At 40.6% G+C, this 22,926-nt stretch overlaps 2 protein-coding genes across 3 annotated transcripts in view; one reads left to right on the forward strand and one right to left on the reverse strand.

The window, feature by feature from the left end:
- Window positions 1–704: 704 nt before the first annotated feature.
- On the reverse strand, window positions 705–13,289 carry SLC25A51 (solute carrier family 25 member 51). Of its 2 annotated transcripts, none has more exons than XM_083357182.1 (3): window positions 13,139–13,289; window positions 11,019–11,092; window positions 705–4,235 (listed from the first exon to the last, which is right to left on the reverse strand). In XM_083357182.1, exon 3 carries the CDS (start codon window positions 4,196–4,198, stop codon window positions 3,317–3,319), a length of 882 nt encoding a protein of 293 aa, XP_083213308.1. In that variant the 5' UTR covers window positions 4,199–4,235; window positions 11,019–11,092; window positions 13,139–13,289; the 3' UTR covers window positions 705–3,316. The 2 variants fall into 2 exon arrangements, with proteins under 2 accessions (XP_083213308.1, XP_083213307.1); XM_083357181.1 differs by having other exon boundaries at window positions 13,101–13,289.
- A 9,022-nt stretch (window positions 13,290–22,311) lies between these two features.
- Window positions 22,312–22,926, forward strand: part of FBXO10 (F-box protein 10) — a gene marked incomplete at its 3' end in the record, with an annotated part of 39,971 nt that continues 39,356 nt past the window's right edge. Inside the window, exon 1 of the mRNA XM_083357178.1 lies at window positions 22,312–22,345. The remainder of the gene's footprint in view (window positions 22,346–22,926) is intronic.

The following is a 22,926-nucleotide window of genomic DNA, read 5'->3' on the forward strand; positions in this document are numbered from 1 at the left end:
CTAAAGTTACAATGGCACTGAAAAAAGTGCCCCCTAAGCCACAGCCAAGCAAGAGAGCTGCCTGCCTGCCTGGTGGCGTTCTTCCTCCTGTCCAAGGTTTTCATTGTTGTGAGCATTTCTGTTGAGGATTGACAGCGGGGGTGGGGGGGTTGGTTTTTATTCCCCACGTCTGCTGGGTGGTTGCACATTTTGGTCACTTCACATGACCCTGTGACACTGTGACCATCATAACTATGAATCAGTTGCCAAGCATCTGAATGTAAATCACAAGACCCTGGGGACGCTGCAACATTCCAGCTGACCGGTGCTTCTTCTGGGCTCAGCAGAAGCGCCAGGATCAGCTAGAGCTTGGTGCTGATCCTGGCACTTTTGCTGAGCCCTGACAGCCCCTAAGAAGCGCTGATTCTGGCGCTTTCGCTTAGCCCTGACAGCCCTGCAGCTCCAGCCATCTCTCGCTCAGGCTTGTGCAGTGCTGCCACTGGTTCAGCTCATTCCCCTCCCCTGCTACCACTTTTCTAGTAAGGTTGTGTACCACCTGCCAGGTGCCAATGTACCACAGGTGGTACCTGTATCACTGGTTGAAAAGCCCTGACCTATTCCACATAATGTTGAATTTAATAAAAAGTTTAAAACCACGCTATTCTCTGTAGTTCATCTTAATTAGCAATTTAATATGTTTGTCTTGCTACGAGAAACATTTTTTTAACAAAGAAACTTGCCTCAGCTTTACATGCAACTTGACTATAATATCTGCTAGCCATAAGACAGCAGATATATCCAAAGTAAAATTATTAAGAAACAAAGCCATATCAACACTGGGCAGGATATGTTTAGGACTTCCTGTAGTTTTACAAGTTAAAAAAAATAAAATTCTATATGCAAATTTTAAGTTACATTATCTCCACAGCCTCCCTGGCCAAGATACAGAAAAATCTGGCCACTAATGAAAAGACATCTATCATTTTCCTTTGACCTGATTTAAGTATTAAAGATTATTGTTACGGAAGCAGAAGGTATTTTTTCCCCTCGTAGAAGTTCACTGGTCTCCACAGAATGTTTTGGATGGTTGCATGAATGGGGAGAACTGATACTACACATACGCAGCCAAAACACACACATCCCCATTCATACAACCACATCTCCCCACTAGAAGCATAAATCATAGGATGGGGGTAGTTGAACCTTCTTTCCCCACTGATCCAGTTTAAAAAAACCCCCAAAAACTGTTCTTGCAACTCGACTATTTTAAAATATGGCCTCATGTTCTTCGCAGTTTCACTAAAGGTTGTTCTGTTGGGCTGGGTGGGGAAGACTGGCCTGAGATCCCAGCCATACATAGTGGGCAGACAAGGACTATGACATACCTACAAATATTCTCTGTCTTTATGGTCAGGGAAAAACAAAACACTATTACAGAACATTCATTTCAGGAAACTGGATTTACTTGTATTTATTCCACCAAAGGAAGTTACCAAAAAAAATCCCTCTGGCAGAATTATATTTTACCAGTTAAACATTCAACACACACACATATATATATATATATATATATCTCATTACAACATTCAAAATAGTAAGCATTCTTTCATTTTGTGCTTGGCAATCCAACTGTGAAGCTAAGTATCCTAAGCATCAAGAAATCTAGAAGATCAATTAATATTTGATTTGGGGCACTCTCGTAGGGGAGGGACAATAGACAAAATAAAGTAAAATCCCTATCGTCTCAAACCTACTGTTATCTCAATTTTAAGAAAATAATTCTAACACTTGCAGAACAATCAACAGTTTGGGAGAGCTTTCCTGTAAATCATAAATAGGAAATATTACTGCCTATTTGCACAAAATCTCCCACCCGAAATGATTATTTTGGCTGAATTTCCTCTTGCTAACTCAACCGTTGCTTCCTATTTTGTACGCACGTATGTTTGTTGGCATGATTAAAAATTCACAGACGCCCTATGTAATATTTGCAGAGACCTTTTTTGTCCCTTCTTTTTTAATATATGCATGGTCCTTCACACGAGTTCATAGACTCTGAATGGACAGGCTATATGTAAAGAAGGGATTTAGGCAATTTTGTCACTTATTAAAAGTGGACGAATCTCTTCTGCCAGATTTTTCTTGTATGAAGACAAATCTACATTAAAGAAAAAGCAAAGGGCAAGGTAGCCTTTTGCAAACTCATCTCTCTTCCACATGAACACTCCTGAGTGGTGTGAAAAACTCTGTAATTTTTTTCAACAGATTAAAATAAAATAAAATGAAATAAAAAATGGCAATAAACATTTCGTTTTGGTATACAAAAATTCTGCAGAGTTGCGTTAATCAGTTGTACTGTACCACTAACTAGTACCTGGAATTATATCTTGTTTACTTTTGGTTTGCACCAATTGTGATTTGTATCAAAATTTCTAAACCTGAAAAGGGTGTGTCTGTGTGCGTGTGTATGTGTGTAAAAGAAACCACCACCCCGGATTAGAGTATTTCACCAAAAAATAATAATTTAAACACTAATTGACGTTGCAAAATTCAGCGACAGTGAAAGATGAATATTTTAAAGCTTTTCACTGCTTTTCTCACTCATTCCTACACAGTCAACACCCACTATTTAATAGTAGAGATCTATCCAAGTTTCTAAAATTTAATACTAATTATGGCAAGATGCCAATTGCATCAGTAGTGCTCCAAAACTACTTGGAACCTGTTTTAGAACAAGAGTTTTCTATTCTACATTTGGCAGTCTCTTTTCAAAGTACAATATTCATCATCATCATAAAAAAGCAAAAAACAAGAGGGGGGGACATGAAGCTTCATGGAAACTCAAGGTCCACTTATTACAAAAATGCTACCATTTGTTACAAATGGTCAAGCAACAAATTAAATATCAGGTTTTTTGCTCTGCTATTTTCTACGAAGTGCATTCTTTGGATCACCAGGAGTGTTGGTTCAGTAAAGCTGAAGGTGACCTGCAGCAAATTTTCATAGTCCAGCATGAAATTTAGGTTATTATGCTTTTATTATGCTCACTGACTTTATATTTCAGGAAACTTCTCAGTTAATTATTTTTAGTCCAACAGCTGCCACATCCATAGATTGGAAGGCCAAGAACAAGAGTGAATACAATTATATTTTGAACTACTTAGGCACTGTTTAAATAACTGATATCCATACCAACTGAAACTACCATTTGTTGGCAATTTAGTTTCTCAAATGTTATGGAGTCAGAGATATTTGCGAGTGTTTTCTCATTATATCCTGGAAACTGACAGCTCAGGATTGTCCGATGCTCAACTGAAGAGAGAAAATTAGTAACCAATTATAGTAATTTCAATAAGAATTCGTAAGTTGCATTAATTATTCCCCAAGAAATCAGGGACCGGTGATAATTTAGATGGGCCCCTCGGAAGAGATGTGTCAGTTTCCTGTCACGCTCTAGCCAAATCTTCATAAAGACTGTGGAAAAAGACTGGAATTCCCCACCAATCTGTGACTGCATGCGGGCTTTTACAACATTCACAGGGAAAAACATAAACCCCAACATAGCACCCAATACCCCTCCACATATAAAATCATTGATCAGATGAGTACTGTAAGTTGTCGCTTCTGGCAGGCACTGCTTGAGGGGTCCTCGCAGGCCAAAAAAGAGAACGTTGCTAGGACCGTTCCGAAGTAGGATTGGCACCAAGCCCCGGTAATATTCCCTGGCCCCGTGCTCTCGAAGAACTCTGAATGCTTGGTAGGTATTTGTAAATTTGTCATGATGTTTGTAGTCCTGCAGAAGTGCCTGCACACGCTCAAAAGGGGTCAAGACGGCTTCTGTGGTCCCCGCAAGCACAGCTGCTAAGCTCCGGGCAAAGATTTCAGGCGCACTTATGTGTCTGAGGAGCACAGAAGACAAGTCTTCATACAGGCCAAACATCAATGCTAAGGTTGTGCTCTTCTGCATCAGCGGAGGAAGGACACCTCGGTACAAGTTTCTCATTCCATCTTTCTGTAGCTGACATATTGCGTCTCTGGTTCGTACCCCATACAGCTGTTGACGAAAGAGGAGTTTCTGGATTGGGAAAGTTACTGCAACATTGGTAATGGCTGCACAACAACCACATAAGTAATGTTTGCCTGAGGTAACTTTTACAATGCGATTACCAGTTTGATCTGCCTTTGCCTTGTTAAGAAAAAGGTCTTTTGAATCCGCCATGCTGCTTGTTGTGTCCTCACATAGGTATTCTCTTCTCCTACAAGAAGTAAAAGTGATTGAACAAAGCCAAAATATATCTGCCTTCAATTTAGGTTAAAAAAAAATGACCACATTAAGAGGTTTAACTCACTTCTTCATTAGTTTTCTGATGTTTTATGCTGAATTTCAGAGAACATCCTACTTCAAAAGTACTAAGAGCATGTTTTCAACTTCTGCTTTCCTTGTAATAAATAAAGCACTATGAAAATATTTTTACAGATTGTATTATAACAAATCTGAAAATATTTACTTTCCAGGATCTCAGCCAACCAATTGATAGTACACTCCTTCCCAATGGACATACTGTTTCTCTTTGTTCAGTTTCTTCTCAACTGAATTAATATTTAGACAAATTATTTAGATATATCTTACATATTAATGCATATGAGCGTTTACAATGTACCTTATTCCAGCAACAAGTCCCATGTTCCCTTTAGTAATAAATTAAATTCATTAAAAAATAAAAATAACTTTTGACTTCCACAGGGTTGAATAAAATAATAGATGCACAGACATACTTGAGATTTCCAACATCTTTAAAAAAATAACCAGCCTAAAGAAGAACTTACTTTTTCCCAATTAATGAATGGGGGGAAAAATGCAAGCCAAATAAAAAAATAAAAATAAAAATAAGGGCCTAATGTGTTTTGGTTGCTTTTGTTTTGCCTTATTAATTTTTCCCCCCTTTTTTGTTAACTCATTTTATTCAGTCAAATACAGCATACTAAATTACAGGGGTGTTACAACTGCCGGCCCGCGGGCACATGACGTCGCGGGTTTGACATGTCTGTACTAAAATTTGACTCAGGAATAGATAATGATTAAGTCTATACATATACATAGGTCTATACATATGTTGTATATAGTATTTTTAAAATGTGTGTTATGTATGTGTACACTTTGAGAGGAAGCAACTAAATTTCATTCTTAATGTGTGCCATTGTGCCCACAGCAAAAAATGACAATAAAGGTTATTGTCAAGTCAGTATGTATTTATTTAATTTTCCAAATATTTCCTTCTCATCTTGTTTTGTCCTGCCTACCCTAATTCCTTACTTTTATTTTATTTTTTATGTGCCCCTGAGTCAGTGTTGGCTCCTGGCAAACTGCCTGAACTAATCCTTGCAGTTTTCTTGGCAAGGTTTTTCAGAACCACAGATATTGCTTCCATTTTTTTTTCTTTTTCTTTTTGCTACCTTTCTGCACTTCACTCAGCTAAACAAATAGATGCTTCAAATCTGCTCTTGTTCTCAGTTTCATTTTTTGGTATTCCTTTTCCAAACCTTGAGTAAACACCTATCCTTTAAAAAAAAAAGGAAAAAAGAAATATCACTTTTAAAAAGAAAGAAGTCATCCTAAATTCTAACCACCATAGTCAGAAGAAAACGGAGAGCCTTTAGCTGCTCCTCCCACTATTAAGGCACCTATTGTCCTGATTAATAATAAGGTGAGGGGGCACTCAGCTACCACCACTGAGTTTTCTACTCATTGTTTAGCAATTGTATTAGCCAAAAGGAAAGTCTTATCATTTTATTAAGGCCCACATGCTTCCACTCCCCCCCTCCCTATCCCACATATCAAAAGCAGCACTTCAAAGGGGTAGAAACCTATTACTTTTTCTTTTAATTGGTGTGAGCCGCCCAGAATCACTGAGTTTCAGGCAACATTTAAGTCAGGGATGTCAAACTCAATTTCATTGAGGGCCGCATTGCGGTTGCCCTCAAGGGGCCGGGTGGGTGTGGCCAGGGTGGGCGTGGCCTACTGGGTGGGCGTGGCTAGAGTGCATATGGCCTACTGGGTGGGCGTGGCCAGCTCTACATCATTCGCATCAAGGGTGCCTATGGGGGCCTGGGCAGGAGTGGGACAGATCTGAGGGTCTCTGGCAGAAGGAGGGTCTCTGGGCCAGGGCCAAGGCAGTGGGGGCTGTTCCCTCACTGTTTCCAGGATGGCTTTGCGGGCCACATGAAACTACTTTGCGGGCCAGATCCGGCCCCCGGGCCTTGTGTTTGACATGTCTGATTTAAGTTTAACAGATTATAGTTGTTACCTTAAAGACAACGGTCTCCAACATTTCCAACTCGGTGGACCAGTGAAGGTGGAGGTCGTGGTGGGCTAGAAGTGACCATTTCACGCACATGTGCATGCATTCACAAATGCAGGTTCTCTCACACACACACATTCATGTGTGCTTGCCCACCACTTCCGCGGCCTGGTTCTGAATGGGCTGTGGACCAACATCAGGCTGCAGATCAGGGGTTGGGGACCCCTGATATAGGAGATACACCATCTCTCATGTTGAGCCAAACTGCAGAAATGTACTATGTAGAGATAATTCATGTGTGTTTTGTCTTTGTTCCTTTCTTGTTTAAACTTTCCAAATCGACAGCCACATTGCATGAGCAAAACATTGTATTTTTGATTATTTGTAATTATATTCTACATTAGCAATAATTTTTTATTTGCCATTATATATTAAAGCATATTTTAAATCATAAGGCCAAAACATCTGGCAACATAAAACAGAAGATTTATATGTAGGAGTATGTGATGACATGATGATTATTAGTATGTTGCATTCTAGCCAATTCCAGTAGTAGCATCTATCTGTTCTTCAGCATGAGTATCGACTGACACAGCTTGCTTTCTAGTGTCTGATCTTTCAGCTCTGGAATAGAATTCTATTAATATTAATAAAGGCTGAGTTGTCAAAGGAAGTGCTCCAAAGTCTTTCTGATATTCAAAATTATTAAGTGTTAAAATAACAGAAACCTACATGTCTTTAAATGTTTTTGTTGCTCTCTAATGTTTTGGCTGAGCTTTATCCTAAAACTACACTGCTACTTTCTACTCTGGACCAATCCAGAAGAGAAACACTTCCATTTTTGGTGTGTGGAGTATGATAGTACTCTTACTACAACAGAACTTTCTGCAATGGTGAAGCCAGTTAATAATATGCTATATTACAGTATTATGAAAAATAACAAGTGCTTAGCTGATTGACCTGCATATTGCAAAAATCAGGACTGTTTCAGTGTAGGATAATTGGGAAACTGCAGTTAAATACAGAATGTAGCTGGTTAAGTAATATCTCTGACAACATATCATACCTACAGGGAGTGCAGAATTATTAGGCAAATGAGTATTTTGACCACATCATCCTCTTTATGCATGTTGTCTTACTCCAAGCTGTATAGGCTCGAAAGCCTACTACCAATTAAGCATATTAGGTGATGTGCATCTCTGTAATGAGAAGGGGTGTGGTCTAATGACATCAACACCCTGTATCAGGTGTGCATAATTATTAGGCAACTTCCTTTCCTTTGGCAAAATGGGTCAAAAGAAGGACTTGACAGGCTCAGAAAAGTCAAAAATAGTGAGATATCTTGCAGAGGGATGCAGCACTCTTAAAATTGCAAAGCTTCTGAAGCGTGATCATCGAACAATCAAGCGTTTCATTCAAAATAGTCAACAGGGTCGCAAGAAGCGTGTGGAGAAACCAAGGCGCAAAATAACTGCCCATGAACTGAGAAAAGTCAAGCGTGCAGCTGCCAAGATGCCACTTGCCACCAGTTTGGCCATATTTCAGAGCTGCAACATCACTGGAGTGCCCAAAAGCACAAGGTGTGCAATACTCAGAGACATGGCCAAGGTAAGAAAGGCTGAAAGACGACCACCACTGAACAAGACACACAAGCTGAAACGTCAAGACTGGGCCAAGAAATATCTCAAGACTGATTTTTCTAAGGTTTTATGGACTGATGAAATGAGAGTGAGTCTTGATGGGCCAGATGGATGGGCCCGTGGCTGGATTGGTAAAGGGCAGAGAGCTCCAGTCCGACTCAGACGCCAGCAAGGTGGAGGTGGAGTACTGGTTTGGGCTGGTATCATCAAAGATGAGCTTGTGGGGCCTTTTCGGGTTGAGGATGGAGTCAAGCTCAACTCCCAGTCCTACTGCCAGTTTCTGGAAGACACCTTCTTCAAGCAGTGGTACAGGAAGAAGTCTGCATCCTTCAAGAAAAACATGATTTTCATGCAGGACAATGCTCCATCACACGCGTCCAAGTACTCCACAGCGTGGCTGGCAAGAAAGGGTATAAAAGAAGGAAATCTAATAACATGGCCTCCTTGTTCACCTGATCTGAACCCCATTGAGAACCTGTGGTCCATCATCAAATGTGAGATTTACAAGGAGGGAAAACAGTACACCTCTCTGAACAGTGTCTGGGAGGCTGTGGTTGCTGCTGCACGCAATGTTGATGGTGAACAGATCAAAACACTGACAGAATCCATGGATGGCAGGCTTTTGAGTGTCCTTGCAAAGAAAGGTGGCTATATTGGTCACTGATTTGTTTTTGTTATGTTTTTGAATGTCAGAAATGTATATTTGTGAATGTTGAGATGTTATATTGGTTTCACTGGTAAAAATAAATAATTGAAATGGGTATATATTTGTTTTTTGTTAAGTTGCCTAATAATTATGCACAGTAATAGTCACCTGCACACACAGATATCCCCCTAAAATAGCTATAACTAAAAACAAACTAAAAACTACTTCCAAAAATATTCAGCTTTGATATTAATGAGTTTTTTGGGTTCATTGAGAACATGGTTGTTGTTCAATAATAAAATTAATCCTCAAAAATACAACTTGCCTAATAATTCTGCACTCCCTGTAATGGAATAAGTTCCTTGAATTCAAATTCTGAGATCAATTTGAAATGCTAAATCTTTTAAAACCCTACTTAATCTGGGTCCTGGTATCTTAAGGAATCTCAGCTTTCTTTGTATTTTCCATTTTCTTCTAATGAGGCAGGACACTACAATGAGGACTCTTTCTAATGTGACATGTTAAGGAGCTCAACAGGAGCTTCACCACTGCCCGACAAAGATTGTTTTGTCTTCCTATGTGTTATCTATACAGCATTTTCATCTACAATATCAATAAATAAAATTGTCATGGTAACCAGGTATTTATATCTGGCAAGGAAAACTGGATTATGCAGCGGCCTGAAGTGCAAAGCATTTCAAGGTTTTGCTTTTTTATGGTTGAATTACCTTTATTATCTCTATTAAGTAATTAACATTCGTTGCATAAGTCTGCTGCTGATCTGCCTATAAACCTGTTGTGATTCAGGGTCAGCCTGTGGGTTCGGCAGTTGGGTCGGACGACTCAGAGGAGGAGGAGGAGGGGGGTGTTGAAGAGCTTGCTGAGGGGATTGGACAGCTTGATGAGAGCCCCCAACCAGGCCCCTCTCATCTGGTCACGACGCAGACCTAGCTGTGTGAGCCTGACAGCGTGGATGAAGATGACCGACAGCTGGCCCTGTTCAAGGACGCCCGACGCAGGAGGCAGTCAATCAGGAGTAAACAGAGGAAGGCAATGGGGCTCCTCGGAAGGAGGCAGAGAGAAGCCACGCCCTGAACTGTATTTAAGGGGGAATGCGTGGGAGGGCTGGTTTGCCGAAGGCAACCGCTTGAAAAGCTCCTGTTTCTTGGTTTGTGTCTTGTTCTATTTGTTTTTGTAGCAATAAATTTGGCAGGCGTAATTCCAGCCTCTTGCCTTCTTGTAAAAGGGGTTGTCCCTGCCTTTTCTGCAGGGCCGGTAGCAGGCTGGTACAGAACAAAACCTGCCTTTCCAGCCACATTCCTGTTTGAGCAAAAACAGGTCATTTTAAATCTTCCTCTTACATTTCTTTTCACCCATGTGTTACCTATTTCTTCATGTTTTCACCTTCAAATTCTGCATGGAACTGCCCTAAAGCTTTCTCCCCTTCTCATTCTCTAATTTGAACTCAACGAGAAAACAAAACACAGAAGTGTTATCCTATGTCAGTTTAGACTAGAAGAGACTAATTTAGGAAAAATAAAAAGATCACTGAGGAATGGAAATATTTTATTGCAAATAAACCCAAAATTGGAAGCTAGCAAAATACAAGACTGGATTTTGAAAAGGAGGAAATTCCATCCTTTAACTCCATACATTACTCTTAACAGGAAGTTCCAGAAAAAAGTATAGTGGAGTACAATGCTCTCTATTCTATTATTTTCCTTAATTTTGCACTTTCTTAAAAGGCACTCCATATTCTATATAGAATATTTTACTGTTCTACCATGTTAAGGCAATATAGAAATCAAATGTATGTGAAAGGTTAGATACTAGTTCCAGCGATTACAATCTACCAACTAAACACACAAAAAATGAACAATGGTGAAAGACAATTATTTTACTGAGACAGCATTGTTCTAACTATATTGAGGATGTATCAAAATACAGTGGTAATTTATCACTATATTGATAAATTATCAATAGGGGGGAAGAAAATAAACCTACTTATAGCCAAATTCAGATAAAACAATGCCTCACTTCTCAGCATGATGTGGACTGCATTCATGTGACAAACATAAAGAACAATGGGGACTTCACTAAGATTTAGGCCTGCTAGTAAGGACAAGACAATATTAAAATTTATTATCCCCGCACCAGAGGCACAAATTCATTAACAGCCAGACTGCATGTTAGTTTATCCCAGCTGCTTTCTCAGACATCACCACCTGCCAAGATGTCATAATAATAGTTTAAGAGAAGGTAAGTTATAAAAATTATATGTACTTGTCCACATGAGGGGGAAAGTTCTTTCTTCTTATTTTTTGTAGTTTGTGTTATTTTTTTACTTTAATTGTAATCTTAAAAAAATTATATGAAAATAAAAGTGTGATAACAATCGTCTACATTGGGGTGCAAACTATAAGGAAGCCATCATAGTGAAAATGAGATAATTACCTTTCCTATATGATACAAAACAAGGTTTTCTCTGTATAAGTAGCATTCTGGAGCAGGTCTTCAAACTGTTCTGCCTAAAAAGGAATCAATAGTCTTGTTTTATTTGGCTGCAAAAATTTAGTTGGTGAGAAGATTTATTTTTTATTTTTATTTTTTTATTTTATTTTAATTCCATTTATATCCCGCCCTTCTCCGAAGACTCAGGGCGGCTTACAAGCTTAGCAGTAGCCTTCATTCTATGTATATGCCTGCTTATTAGGGCTTTCATACACCCCCCAAGCGGCATTATTACAAAGTCAGCTTAATTGCCCCCAACAATCTGGGCAGCAGAGACATAGAAAATTAGATCTACTGCTGTCCAGTGCTCATCGTAATTTGTTTATTAAAAGAATATTTAATTTATACTTCAGCTTTTGTCTGAATTTACTCAATTTACCATCTGCATTTATAAAATATTCTACCAGCTTCTCTACAGCCACTCTGGTAAACTTTCCCTACTATTTGGGTAGGGAAAAAAACTTCCTGTAACTTTTTTCTTGAGCATGGGATAAAGATTTTTCATGAGAGTATAGTCATAACTCCCAAATCACTTATTTTTACAATTTGAAGAGATTGTGAATGCTACATAACTGAATAGTATTCCAGTTACACCATTATTTACATAAGGCCATCCAGCCTCTGCAATCAAGCTGGCAGTGAAATTTTTATTATCTAACATTTTAACAAGTCTTTCCTTGTTATTTACCTGTATTCCATCATAATGATATTGGCTTCCCACTATACATCCTTTCAAATATAAGCCCATGAGAATAGAGAAAGACTTGCTATTTTTTGTTTTTATTATTATGTTTTGCAACATGCTTCCTCTTGGTGCAAATTTAAAGCAAATGGCTATATATACTGATATTTGGTATTCATTTGTTACGATTTATTTAAACTGTACATGCTTTATATTTCAACTATAAGCCAATTTTCATAAAGATCTCTGTGAATACTTCAAGAATATCACAAATATTCTGTCACTGCAATGCTATAAAGAAACTCTAACATTATCTCAGAATTGTAAAAATGATTTGCCCATGAAATATGAAAGCTTCACATAGCTAAAAATTATATTATATTGTACAACTATCCGTTCCCTCCCTCCCCAAATAAAAACACTAATATTTCAAAATCCATGTTAGAACTACACTTTTACTTAGCCTATATACGTCCATCATAACATTTGTACAAATTTTGAGATCATGCATATTTTTGCAAATGTGCAATTTCTTTTACAGATATCACAGTTTTGTATTACAGCATCCAAACTGCTACACGTAATAGGCCCTATAGTGCAAATGAAAGCGAAAGTCCCTGCTATAAACAACACTCTGCAATCCAAAACGTTGTAACTTAGTATGGTAAAAATATCTTAACAAAGAACCAGTTCTACACCAGGAAAACCATTTTTTTTAACTGCTTATGGTTTAATTTAATGGGTGGCGACTGTAAGGCTAAGATCCCATACACATTATGCACATAACAGCACGCACATATTTTGGGCTAGTTTTTGAAGCATTTTGCAACTGAACAGAAACGCATTTGATTTGGGTCCGTGAAAATTTGGGGTGCGTGTGTGTGCCATTTTGGGAGTTCTACAAAATGAACCGACCCCTGGAATTAAGAAAATGATTCGAGGGCCACATGGTTAACCTCGCTGACGCGCTTCTCAATGTTTAAGATGGGCCAGGGTTCATCCCATTTTTACCCTACTGGTTTTCCACCAAAGGGGAAGCAGCTCAGGCCAGCAAAGAAAAAGCAAAAAGCAAAAAAGCAAAACACCGCTATAAAAGGCAGGATGCAATCCCTTATTTGGGGGGGTCAATAAAAGAACAGAGTCTGGGATTGGTTAATCAGGAACGCCCTTCCCCTCCTCCTCCCCCTGCCTTTGCCCGAGGTCAGCCGCCAGCACCTGCAGCACAGCCCGCCGCCGCTCTTTTCCCCTTCCCATCAGCATCTCCATTTTGCCTGCCCGCCTGCCTGCCTGTTTGTTGCATGGCTCGCCTGCCGTCTTTTCTTCTCCTTCCGCCACCTCCTCACCTGAGCTACTCCTGACCAATCCGCGACAATTCACTGACCCGCGGCGGGCTTCATGTCGGCGGCGACGGCGACATCGCTCTTCCTCACGTGCAAAGCAGGCAGACAGCGGGCTGAAACACTTGTGAATGGAGACCCCGGGCCGGCCGGGCAGCAGCAGCAGCAGCAGCAGCAGCAGCGTCGGCCTTTCGCCACGCCCTCCACCGCGCGCCGCAGAGACGAAATGACGCCAGCGAGTCAGGGAGCACGTGACCGGCGTCCTCCAATCCGCTCCACTCGCCTTCGGCGGAAGGCCGGGTTGGCGCTTAAAGAACTAATAAAAGACGAGGAAGGCCTCGCTTGGGCTGCTTTCTCCTTTCAGGAAGAAGGCGGGCTGGGTCGAGGCCGCTCCAAGCGAATGCCTTGGCTTTGAGGAAGGAAGGGAGGGAGGGAGGGAAGGGAGAAAAGGGCTTCCTGTTTTGCCTGGTTGGAGGCGGCGCTGGAGAAGGTCAAAGGCAAATGCAGAAAATTCAAAGGCAAATACAGAAAATTCAAAGGCAAATGCAGAAAATTCAAAGGCAAATGCAGAAAATTCAGGCGGCTGTTTGGCGGGTTCCCCACCAGTCCTACCCTAGAAGGATGAAAGTAGTGACAGACAGACTACGGGGCTCCCCGGTGATCAGAATCGACCTCCCAAGAGTCATTAAAAGGCCGGGAGACAAAAGAGGGCGGGGTGGGGGTCAGTAATTGATCGATAAATGATGAAACGTCATTGGGTCAGTTAATTTTTGTGTGTGGGGGGGAGGGTGGGGCACTGTAAAAACTCAAGTCCCTAATTCCTGGAAAAAGGTGGCTAAAAATGAGACTGTGTTACCCAGGGTTGGAGTTGTCTTTACTATGATGGTTGGTCACAGAAGTCAGCCAGATGTTCAGACTGGATTTGGCATTTTTATCCGCCGGTCGAGCCCTTCCCAAGGACCTGGGAGAGGCAGATGTTTATGTTTATGTTTTATGTTTTATTTAATTTATATACCGCCCTTCTCCCTGGGGACTCAGGGCGGTTCACAGGGCATATAAATAAAAATAAAATACTATACAAAAGTTAAAACAAAGATTAAATCAGTGCCCAATTAAAAACAATAATGCAATCTAAAATAACAATTTAAAACCCAGCTCCCCCATCAGGCCAGACCGGCCAATTCAAACAAATGGGTCTTCAGACCACGACGGAAAGTTCGGAGGTCCGATGCCGTCCGGAGCTCCACCGGCAGTTGGTTCCACAAAGCCGGGGCACCCACAGAGAAGGCTCTCCCCCTGGGGGCCGCCAGTCGGCATTCCCTGACCGGAGGCACCCTGAGGAGGCCCTCTCTGTGGGAACGCACAGGGCGGAGGGGAGTTGAAGCCGGCAGCAGGTGGTCCCCGAGGTACCCCGGACCCATGCCATGTAGGGACTTAAAGATCATAACTAAGACCTTGATGTGGGTGTTGCATGGTGTTAAAAAGATGAATCATCTGAGTATATAAGGCTGTTCCCAGTAAAGCTGCAATTGAATTTGTCGATGCTGATGGTGTACAAGTGGTGCTATAGTTGTTTTGGAGTTGCACCCGTGGCACCTGTTACTATTGGTACTAACTTTGCTTTCTTTTTTTCAGTTGTTCTAGTTCTGTTTGCAGGTCTTTGTATTTTGTTATCTTCTCCAGTTCTTTCTCTTCTATTCTGCCTTCTCCAGCCACTGCCACGTCCGCTAGCCAGACTTTTATTATTATTATTTGTAGTACTATTAGTTAAAGTATTGTTTATTAAATATAATGTCTGAGTGTCGAACAATCAGAAGCTTCATAAAGGGTTGGGTGAGCTTAAGAGTTTGGGGACCCCTGTTAGGAAGTGATGTAGCATTAGCAGGTTGGCTCCTTAAAAGGCTGTTTGGGTGTGGATTCGTGTTTAATAGATAAGAAAATCTCTACACTACTGCAGATCAGTCAGACAAAGAATTAAGGGACTCCTGCCCTCCCAAATGGCATTTTGCTCCAGGCATCTGTTGAAATGGACACACATGCAGGCAACTGCAGACACTATAATAATGTTAGTCTTTAAACAGCCATGAAATCACACAATCCATTACATTATATGTTCAGGAAATGATTGTACAATAAAAATTATAAATACACAATAAAAATGATTTGCAAGAAGGAAAAGAGAGAAAGTATTCTGTTTGCTTGTTAGGAAAGATTTCTAAAATATGTCTTTAAAATATTAATTTGAAATGGCTTATGACAATGAATAATAAAACTGCTGAGAGGATCCTGTGTGTAGAAATGTACTTTCCAATGTTACTTTATACAGCACCACCCCAAAATAGCAATATATAGCAATTACTATAAATACTGATTTGTTCCCATAAAGTAAATGTCCATCTCTGACTTCTAAGCAAACAATTCATTAAAAAAATCAGAAAGGTCAGCTATTGTTTCACATGAGGGAGGGGAAGGAAGGTAGAGGTCTCAGCCCCAAATCCTTTAATCCCATTTCTCTTTACACAATACTGTAATGCGTATTTCTCAGAAAACAGCAGTATCAAAGTTCACCAAAAAATCACAAGATGAAATCACTGACATACCTACATAACAAACAGAGGATGCCCAGCAAATCCCATTCCATACGTAACATAAATAAACCAAGAGAGTACTTGGCTGGATATTCCTATTCCAACTTGCTAACCCAATGCTCCTACCTCTTTTATGAAGAAAAAAGGTAGTTCCTTATGTGTACTATAGGTCACGATTACAATACAGTTCCTGAAGTACCGTATGTAACCATTAAAGATGGTTACTTTTTCCCCATCATGTCTTGTTGATGGCTGCAGAAGGCCCACATTATCCCCAAATTTAATCTCAGGGTGGTTTATAATCAGATTTACATGAAAGAGAGACCAGACTATTAGCTCCCTGTTGTACTAATTATGGGTAATTTGCAGTAATGTTATTTGGATGAAGACCTAGCTTGTCAGTTTTCATAAAATATATAAATCATTTTTTCATAATATTCTGGTCCTTGTTTGGACAATTTGGTTACTTAGAGGATCCTGTTCTCCACACAGAAATAGATAAGGCATCTCATCAACAACTTCCTTAATACAACATTTATGCTAGAGATTCCTTCACACCTCTCTTTACTGTAATCTTAATGTACACTGCTCCTCTAAAAATACAAACATGGACACAAATGAACAATAAAAATATGTAACTCAACTTCAGGAAAGATGTAAAAATTTATAACTAAAAGGTTCTTTGCACCTCACCTGGACTCTGCACTGCCACAAGAGAAATAAACCTCACAGCTTGAAAGCCCTGCTCTATGCTAATTTTCAGATATGTCTGTTAGATTATTTGAATTACTATCTTTTCTTTAAGAGGGTTATCTAAATGCAGTATACTATATTCTGTTTGGAGGGGATATATAAAATGGTGACTAATTTTATTATATTAATTATACTGTTGATTTGCTTTGCCAAAAAAAAAGATTCTGCTATTGATGAATGTTGGTGCAGATTTCAGGAAATCAAAATCTGTTACCATGCTTGAAGTCTGATGCTTGCATTTTCACCATATTTTTTCGCCATTGTATTTGGGCAGGAACATTTCTAACAAAGCACTGCGTTCCAGCCACTTACGTTTATTTTATCAGAATGCCATAGGGCTCAAGTGAGGCTCTGAAGTAGTCTTGGAAATAAAGATGTGACTAGATGTTGTTGGTTTATATTATAGCAGTTTCTTGTTTAACAGAGCTTTAAAAATATTTAAGAGAGTTTAGATTAATGTGCAGGGAAGCTTTGCATGTGAAGTATTTGTCTGCAAACACGCTGGTGGTATTAGACACTTAAAAGGCTCATACATACAAAATACATTATATTAGTATAATGTAAAAAGGGGTCACTAAGATCAACACCAACTTGATGGCATATAATCAGATCAACAAATGCAAATGGTAAAGCAATCTTTATTTCTCAGTGTTAAAGTTAAAACATTTTACTAAGAAACAAAGTTATGTTGAAATAAAACTATAATTACTGCTTGTATAAAACTAACAAAAATATGAGGAAAGATGGACTTCCCTAAAAAGAAATGTCAACTTATTGATAGAAAAGGCCATGTCCTTTATGTCACCTATTGCACCTATCCGGCCACTGTCAAAATACTTACTCTGGATAAACTATATACTTGTGAGCTCCATATGTTTATCAAACACAATAGAGAAAAGCATGTCTTATGAATATACTGAAGCAACCTTTACTATTCCAGTTCTACTGATACCGGAGCAGCTTTTCAACTTTGTAAATATTTTCAGCACATCTCAATGCATGTTTACTTGGAAGTTGAAACCCTCAAAACCTAGGTTTTACTGCCATCTGGTGGTCTCATAAAATGTTCAGGGGGGGTGGCTTCTGCACAAACTGTCTGCCTCAATGCAAGAGTGGCCCATTAACAATTTGTTGAGCACAACAATGCCATCTTGAGTTCACTCCTGGCCCACCATAAAGACAACGTCCGTGTAGCTTTTCTTGCTCTATTTCAAAAGGTGGTGGTTGTTTTATTTCTGCTGCTACAAACTGAGACAAGCCATCTACCTGTGACAAATTGTCACAAGATATTTAGAGGTAAAGGCTCTGGTCCCTGATTTTCACTAATACCGGTAGTCACCTCTAGGCAGGCTTGTCCCATTATCCCAAGAAACCATCTGGCTTACTTCTCTTGCCAACCTGTAGGTTCCTGGAGAAGCAGGTAGAGGAAAGAAATAGAACTTTTGTGTGCCAAATCTCCTGGTAGTAAAAGACCTTCTTTACCCCATAGAAGAAAAAAAAAGTGGGGAAAGGGAAAAGTGACTTTTGTCTTGTCAGGTCTCTAACCCCCCCACCCCCCAAAAAACCCCAATTATTCCATAAGATCAGAGAACAGCCAGCAGAGGCTATGTTCTCCCCTGCTTCTGTTTATTCCTTCTGCATAGTGGCCCATACCTTTGCACAGCCACATCTGTGGAGAGAGAGAAATGAGAGAGAAAAGCTTTGTTACCAGTTCTGCTGCCATCAAATAAAAAAAGAAAAAAGAAATAAAAAAGAAAAAAGAAATGCCACCCAAGAAGGTCCATTTTGCCTCAGGTATGATGCTTGTAGTGGTATTTCTCCCCATAAAACAGGCTATCCACCCCCATAGTTTGGGGAGACGTTTTGTAATTTGTCAAAGGTTGTGCCTAATCAATGGAAGAAGACAATCAGGACTGCTCCCTGTGGCTTCAGCATTAAAGTTGCAGTGAGGAAGTGGCACACGCCTCAGCTAAATTTTTGGCAAGCCAAAAGCAGGAGGCACAGGCACTTGTTCAATGATGTTCTAGAAGATCCCTGGACATGTGTTATAAGACATATCCCAGATGGTAGGATATCAATGGAACAAACAATAGGAAAGTATAAAAGTAGAAAGCAGAAGTAGAGGAGAGTCAGTTTGGTGTAGCAATTAAGGTACCCAGCTAGGGAAAAAAATGGGGATTGTGAGTTCTAGTTCTGCCTTAGGCATGAAGCCAACTGGGTGACTTTGAGGCAATTCCTCTCTCTCAGCCTTAACAAGGAGGCAAGGGCAAACTGTTTCTAAAAATCTCACAAAGAAAATGTCCATTCTTTTCCAAGCAGACTTCAGCAGTCAAGTGACTCAAAAGCAATATTTGGATTGAGTCCCACTTGGACACTATTTCACTATCCTTGCATCTTTTGTTAAGAAAATCAAACAGCAGGTAAAATGTACATTTCTTTTTTTTTTTATTGAAAAGTTTTAAAATACAGTTTTCCTTTAAAAAACCCCCCTTCCCCCTCCCTCCTCCCCTCCCTACCTCCCCCCTATCTCCCCCCCTCCCCCTCTCCCTCCTCCCTCCCCTGCCTCCCCCCCCACTTCCCCTCTTCCCCCCCTCCCCCCCCCCCGACTTCCCAGAGCAAAATACAAGGTATATATCTAAAAAGCAATCATAAACAATCATATACTAACAATTATAAACTCTAAAATCCATCACTCTCTAGCTTATATAGAGTAAACCAATCCTTAATAATACTAAATATGTATAAAGAACTAAAATAAAAGAAAACTAGCGTCATTCCCATCTATGTTCTTCCACAATTCACTATTTCCTAAACAAATTCTCATTTACACATCACAAACACCTATCCCTATTAACCTCTCTAGCCAAAATAGGCTATAATAGATAGTTCTTACACAAATTAACCCGCATTAACCCACAAAACTTTCTTCCTCTTCCTCTGTAGTAAATTGTCCATTAATTCCAAATTGAAGATTTTGTTACCATACATATCATCCCAAAACTCTTAAAAACACAACTACCACTTGACTGTAAGTATGTTGTGGAAGTTCCATAGATTTCTACTGGTCTTATTTTTTTATCTTTTTTGAGCGTTTTAAGGCAGCACGCGTCACCCTCTGTTCTCTAGGATCATCCAAAAGAGTTGCAGCTTGATCTCCTCCTGTACCATTCTCGTCTATCTGTCCATCTTCATCCTCTTGATGTTCTCCTTCTCCAGATCCCTCTGCAGCTTCCAAAAGTGTTGATGGGGTTGCTTTTAAGACATTGTTGTAAAAATCATGCGCTTGCTTCACAGTACCCAAACAGTACATTTTGCCTTCATACATGAAGCTCAACCCAGCTGGGATCTCCCATCTGAACCTTATATCTCTTTGCTTGAGCTCTTGCACAAGAAATATAAAGTCCTTCCTTCTCTTTAAAATCTTTGGAGGAATTTCTTTTAGAACCAAAACTTCTTGACCAGCAATCACAACTTTAGTATCATAGGCAGCTTGTATAACTTCATCTCTAATTTCCCTTTTTACAAAATAAACCACCACATCTCTAGGCAACTTTCTCTGTTTAGCAATCCACGAGTTCACACGAAACACTTTGTCCATGCCTTGTTTTATTTCAGATGCTGGATGGTTCAATACCACCTCAAAAGCCTCAGAAACCAGCTGCTTTAAATCTTCCTTAATATTCTCTTTTAGGCCTCTAATTCTAACAGCAAACTGCATCTGGTAAAATTGAGCCAGACTCAGTTCGCTATCCATTTTGTCTTTTAAATCTTCAATTTCCAATACTTTTGCTTCTAATATAGCATTCTTTTGAGTCAAATCTTCCACTTTGTCATCCAGCACCTCCACACATTTAGCTACTTTATGCACTGAGGACAAAATGTCTACCTTCATCTCTCTGAATTTCTGTTCCATCCTTTCTTCCATTCTCTGCTCCAATTTCTCCAATTTCTCCTCCATCTGTACAAATTTAACACCCATTGACTCCAAAATTAGCTGGGTATGTTTTTCAAGATCCTTCAACGTCAATACATCGGGAGAATGCAACGCCTGCAGTAATGATTGTTGTTGCACCGGAGAATTTCCAGCACTCCGAAAAGTTCTAGGAGGAGGTTTAGCCGCCATCTTTTACTTACAATTGTGACGCACTTTCACTTTAAGTTTTAAGCAAAGTCCATCAAGCTCGAGAGTAAAATAAAATAATCCTCTTCATCTCTTCAGTAAAATGTACATTTCTAATGTACTAATAACATGATTTATATTTATTGAGGGATGTGCAACTTACAAGAAACATACATTCTTGAGCTTTACAGCATTGCATTGGTCTCACATAGATCAGGGCTTTTCAGCCTTTTCACCCATTGCACCACTTTTAGGATATGGCAATATCCAAGTACCACCAGTCACCTAGCAAGGTATCAAAAACTTGATGACCAAAAAAAAAGGAAAAAAGTGATGGAAGTACAGGTAGTCCTCAACTTACAACAGTTTGCTTAGTGTCTATTCTAAGTTACAATGGCACTGAAAAAAGTGCCCCCCAAGCCACAGCTGAGCAAGACACCTGCCTACCTGCCTGCCTGGTGGCGCTCTTCCTCCTGTCCAAGGTTTTCATTGTTGTGAGCATTTCTGTTGAGGATTGGCAGCGGGGGTGGGGTGGTGTTTGGTTTTTATTCCCATCTACTGGGTGGTTGCAGCAGGTTTTGGTTACTTCACATGACCCTGGGACACTGTGACCATCATAAATATGAATCAATTGCCAAGCATCTGAATGCAAATCACAAGATCTTGGATATGCTGTAACGTTCCAGCTGATTGGCTCTCCTTCTCGGCTCAGAAGCGCCAGGATCAGTGCTGCTTTCCAGCTGGAGCATGGCGCTTATCCTGGTGCTTCCACTCAGCCGACAGCCCAAAGAAGCGCTGATCCTGGCGCTTCCGCTGAACCCTGACAGCCCTGCAGCTCCAGCTGTCTCTCGCTCAGGCTTGTGGGGTGCTGCCACCGGTTCAGCTCATTCCCCTCCCCACTACCTCTTTTCTAGGATGGTCACATACCACCTGCCAATATACCACAGGTGGTACCCATACCACTGGTTGAAAAGCCCTGATCTAGATCAGAAGTACCATGTATAACTTATTTGGTAATAAGGTCCTACTGAAGTAACTGGAATTTACTTCCAAATAATCATGTAAGAGCACCAGTTTGATGTCCTGGTGAAAGCATCAGGCTAGAAATCGGGAGACCCCGAGTTCTAGGCCTGCCCTAGGGCCAAACCAGTTGAGTGAACTTGGGCTAATTCCGGCCCTAGAAAGGAGGCAATGGCAAACCAGGTCTGAAACTTAGCCAAGAAAACTGCACAAACTAGTCCAGGCAGCTGCCAGGAGTCAAAGTATGTGCTGGCCTGGAACACAACCAAGCGCGACTGTGCCCGTCCTCACGGTAGGTAGGAAGACATTCAGATCAATTCTGCACATCATTCCCTGCTGCGTTACACGCGGGGATCTGATTGCTCGTTTGCGAAATTGGGAGATAAAAACCACTGCGATGAACTCGGATTGAATGGCGAGCGCGTCCCATAAACTGCCGCTTTCCCCCATTTCCGTACTCGTCCGCCCTCCCCTGGGGACCCCCAGAAATCATGTGATCGTAACGCTAGAGCTACTGAGGAGATGATCTCTCTTTTTCCTCCGCCTTCCTTCCCTTGGAAGATCTCTATGATCTGAACGCCCGTGCGCGCTGAAGCAAGGGGCGTGGCTCCCGTCCCCGGGTGTTTTCCTTCGCGCTCGCGCTCTAGACGCCAGCGGAGCGGGTAGGATGCTGTAGGAAGGGGAGGCACAGGATCCCGCCTGATCCATAAAAGAAGGCGGGCTCGCAGACTTGTGATCAGGGATCGCTTTGTGGCTCTGCTCGCTCATCTGTAAGTCCCATGGCGCATAGAGTGAGACTTTGATTAAACTTGCCTAAGGATAGGCTTGCAGAGTATATACTTTACTTAAGAGGTTCCTACTGTTGATATCTTGGTGTGTTCATTATTTTGGATTAATGCCGGGTTAAAAGCTTTCTTGCTGTTTTGGTTGGGATGGGAGCAGGCGATAGACCGAGATCAAAATGCACCTTATTTATTCCATTATAATCCTGTCACAAAACTTTGGGAGGCTGGCTTTTACCTACTCCTGAACGGCAGAAAAAAAAAGAATTGGCAATGCAGAATAGCTTCTTCTAGGACTTTTTGCTGCCCCATCTCCACTACTCCGGTGGTCTCTTGCTCAAGCAGATCTTGATCTCAGGGTCTAAGCATGCAGGGTTTGACTTCATTTTAAAAGTGTTTGTGTGCTGCCAATCTGTTTAAAGTTAAGATGTCCTTGAGTAGATCTGAAGACTGCAAGAGTGTGTAGTTTTCTTGGATTGGTTTAAAAACCCGCTGATCTAACAATGAAGTGATACTCTCAGCATTTGATAATAAGTAGTTTGTGTGATAAAGTAGAATTTAATGACACT

Source organism: Vipera ursinii (assembly GCF_947247035.1).
Source record: "Vipera ursinii genome assembly, chromosome: 2".
NCBI classification, from domain to species: domain Eukaryota; kingdom Metazoa; phylum Chordata; class Lepidosauria; order Squamata; family Viperidae; genus Vipera; species Vipera ursinii.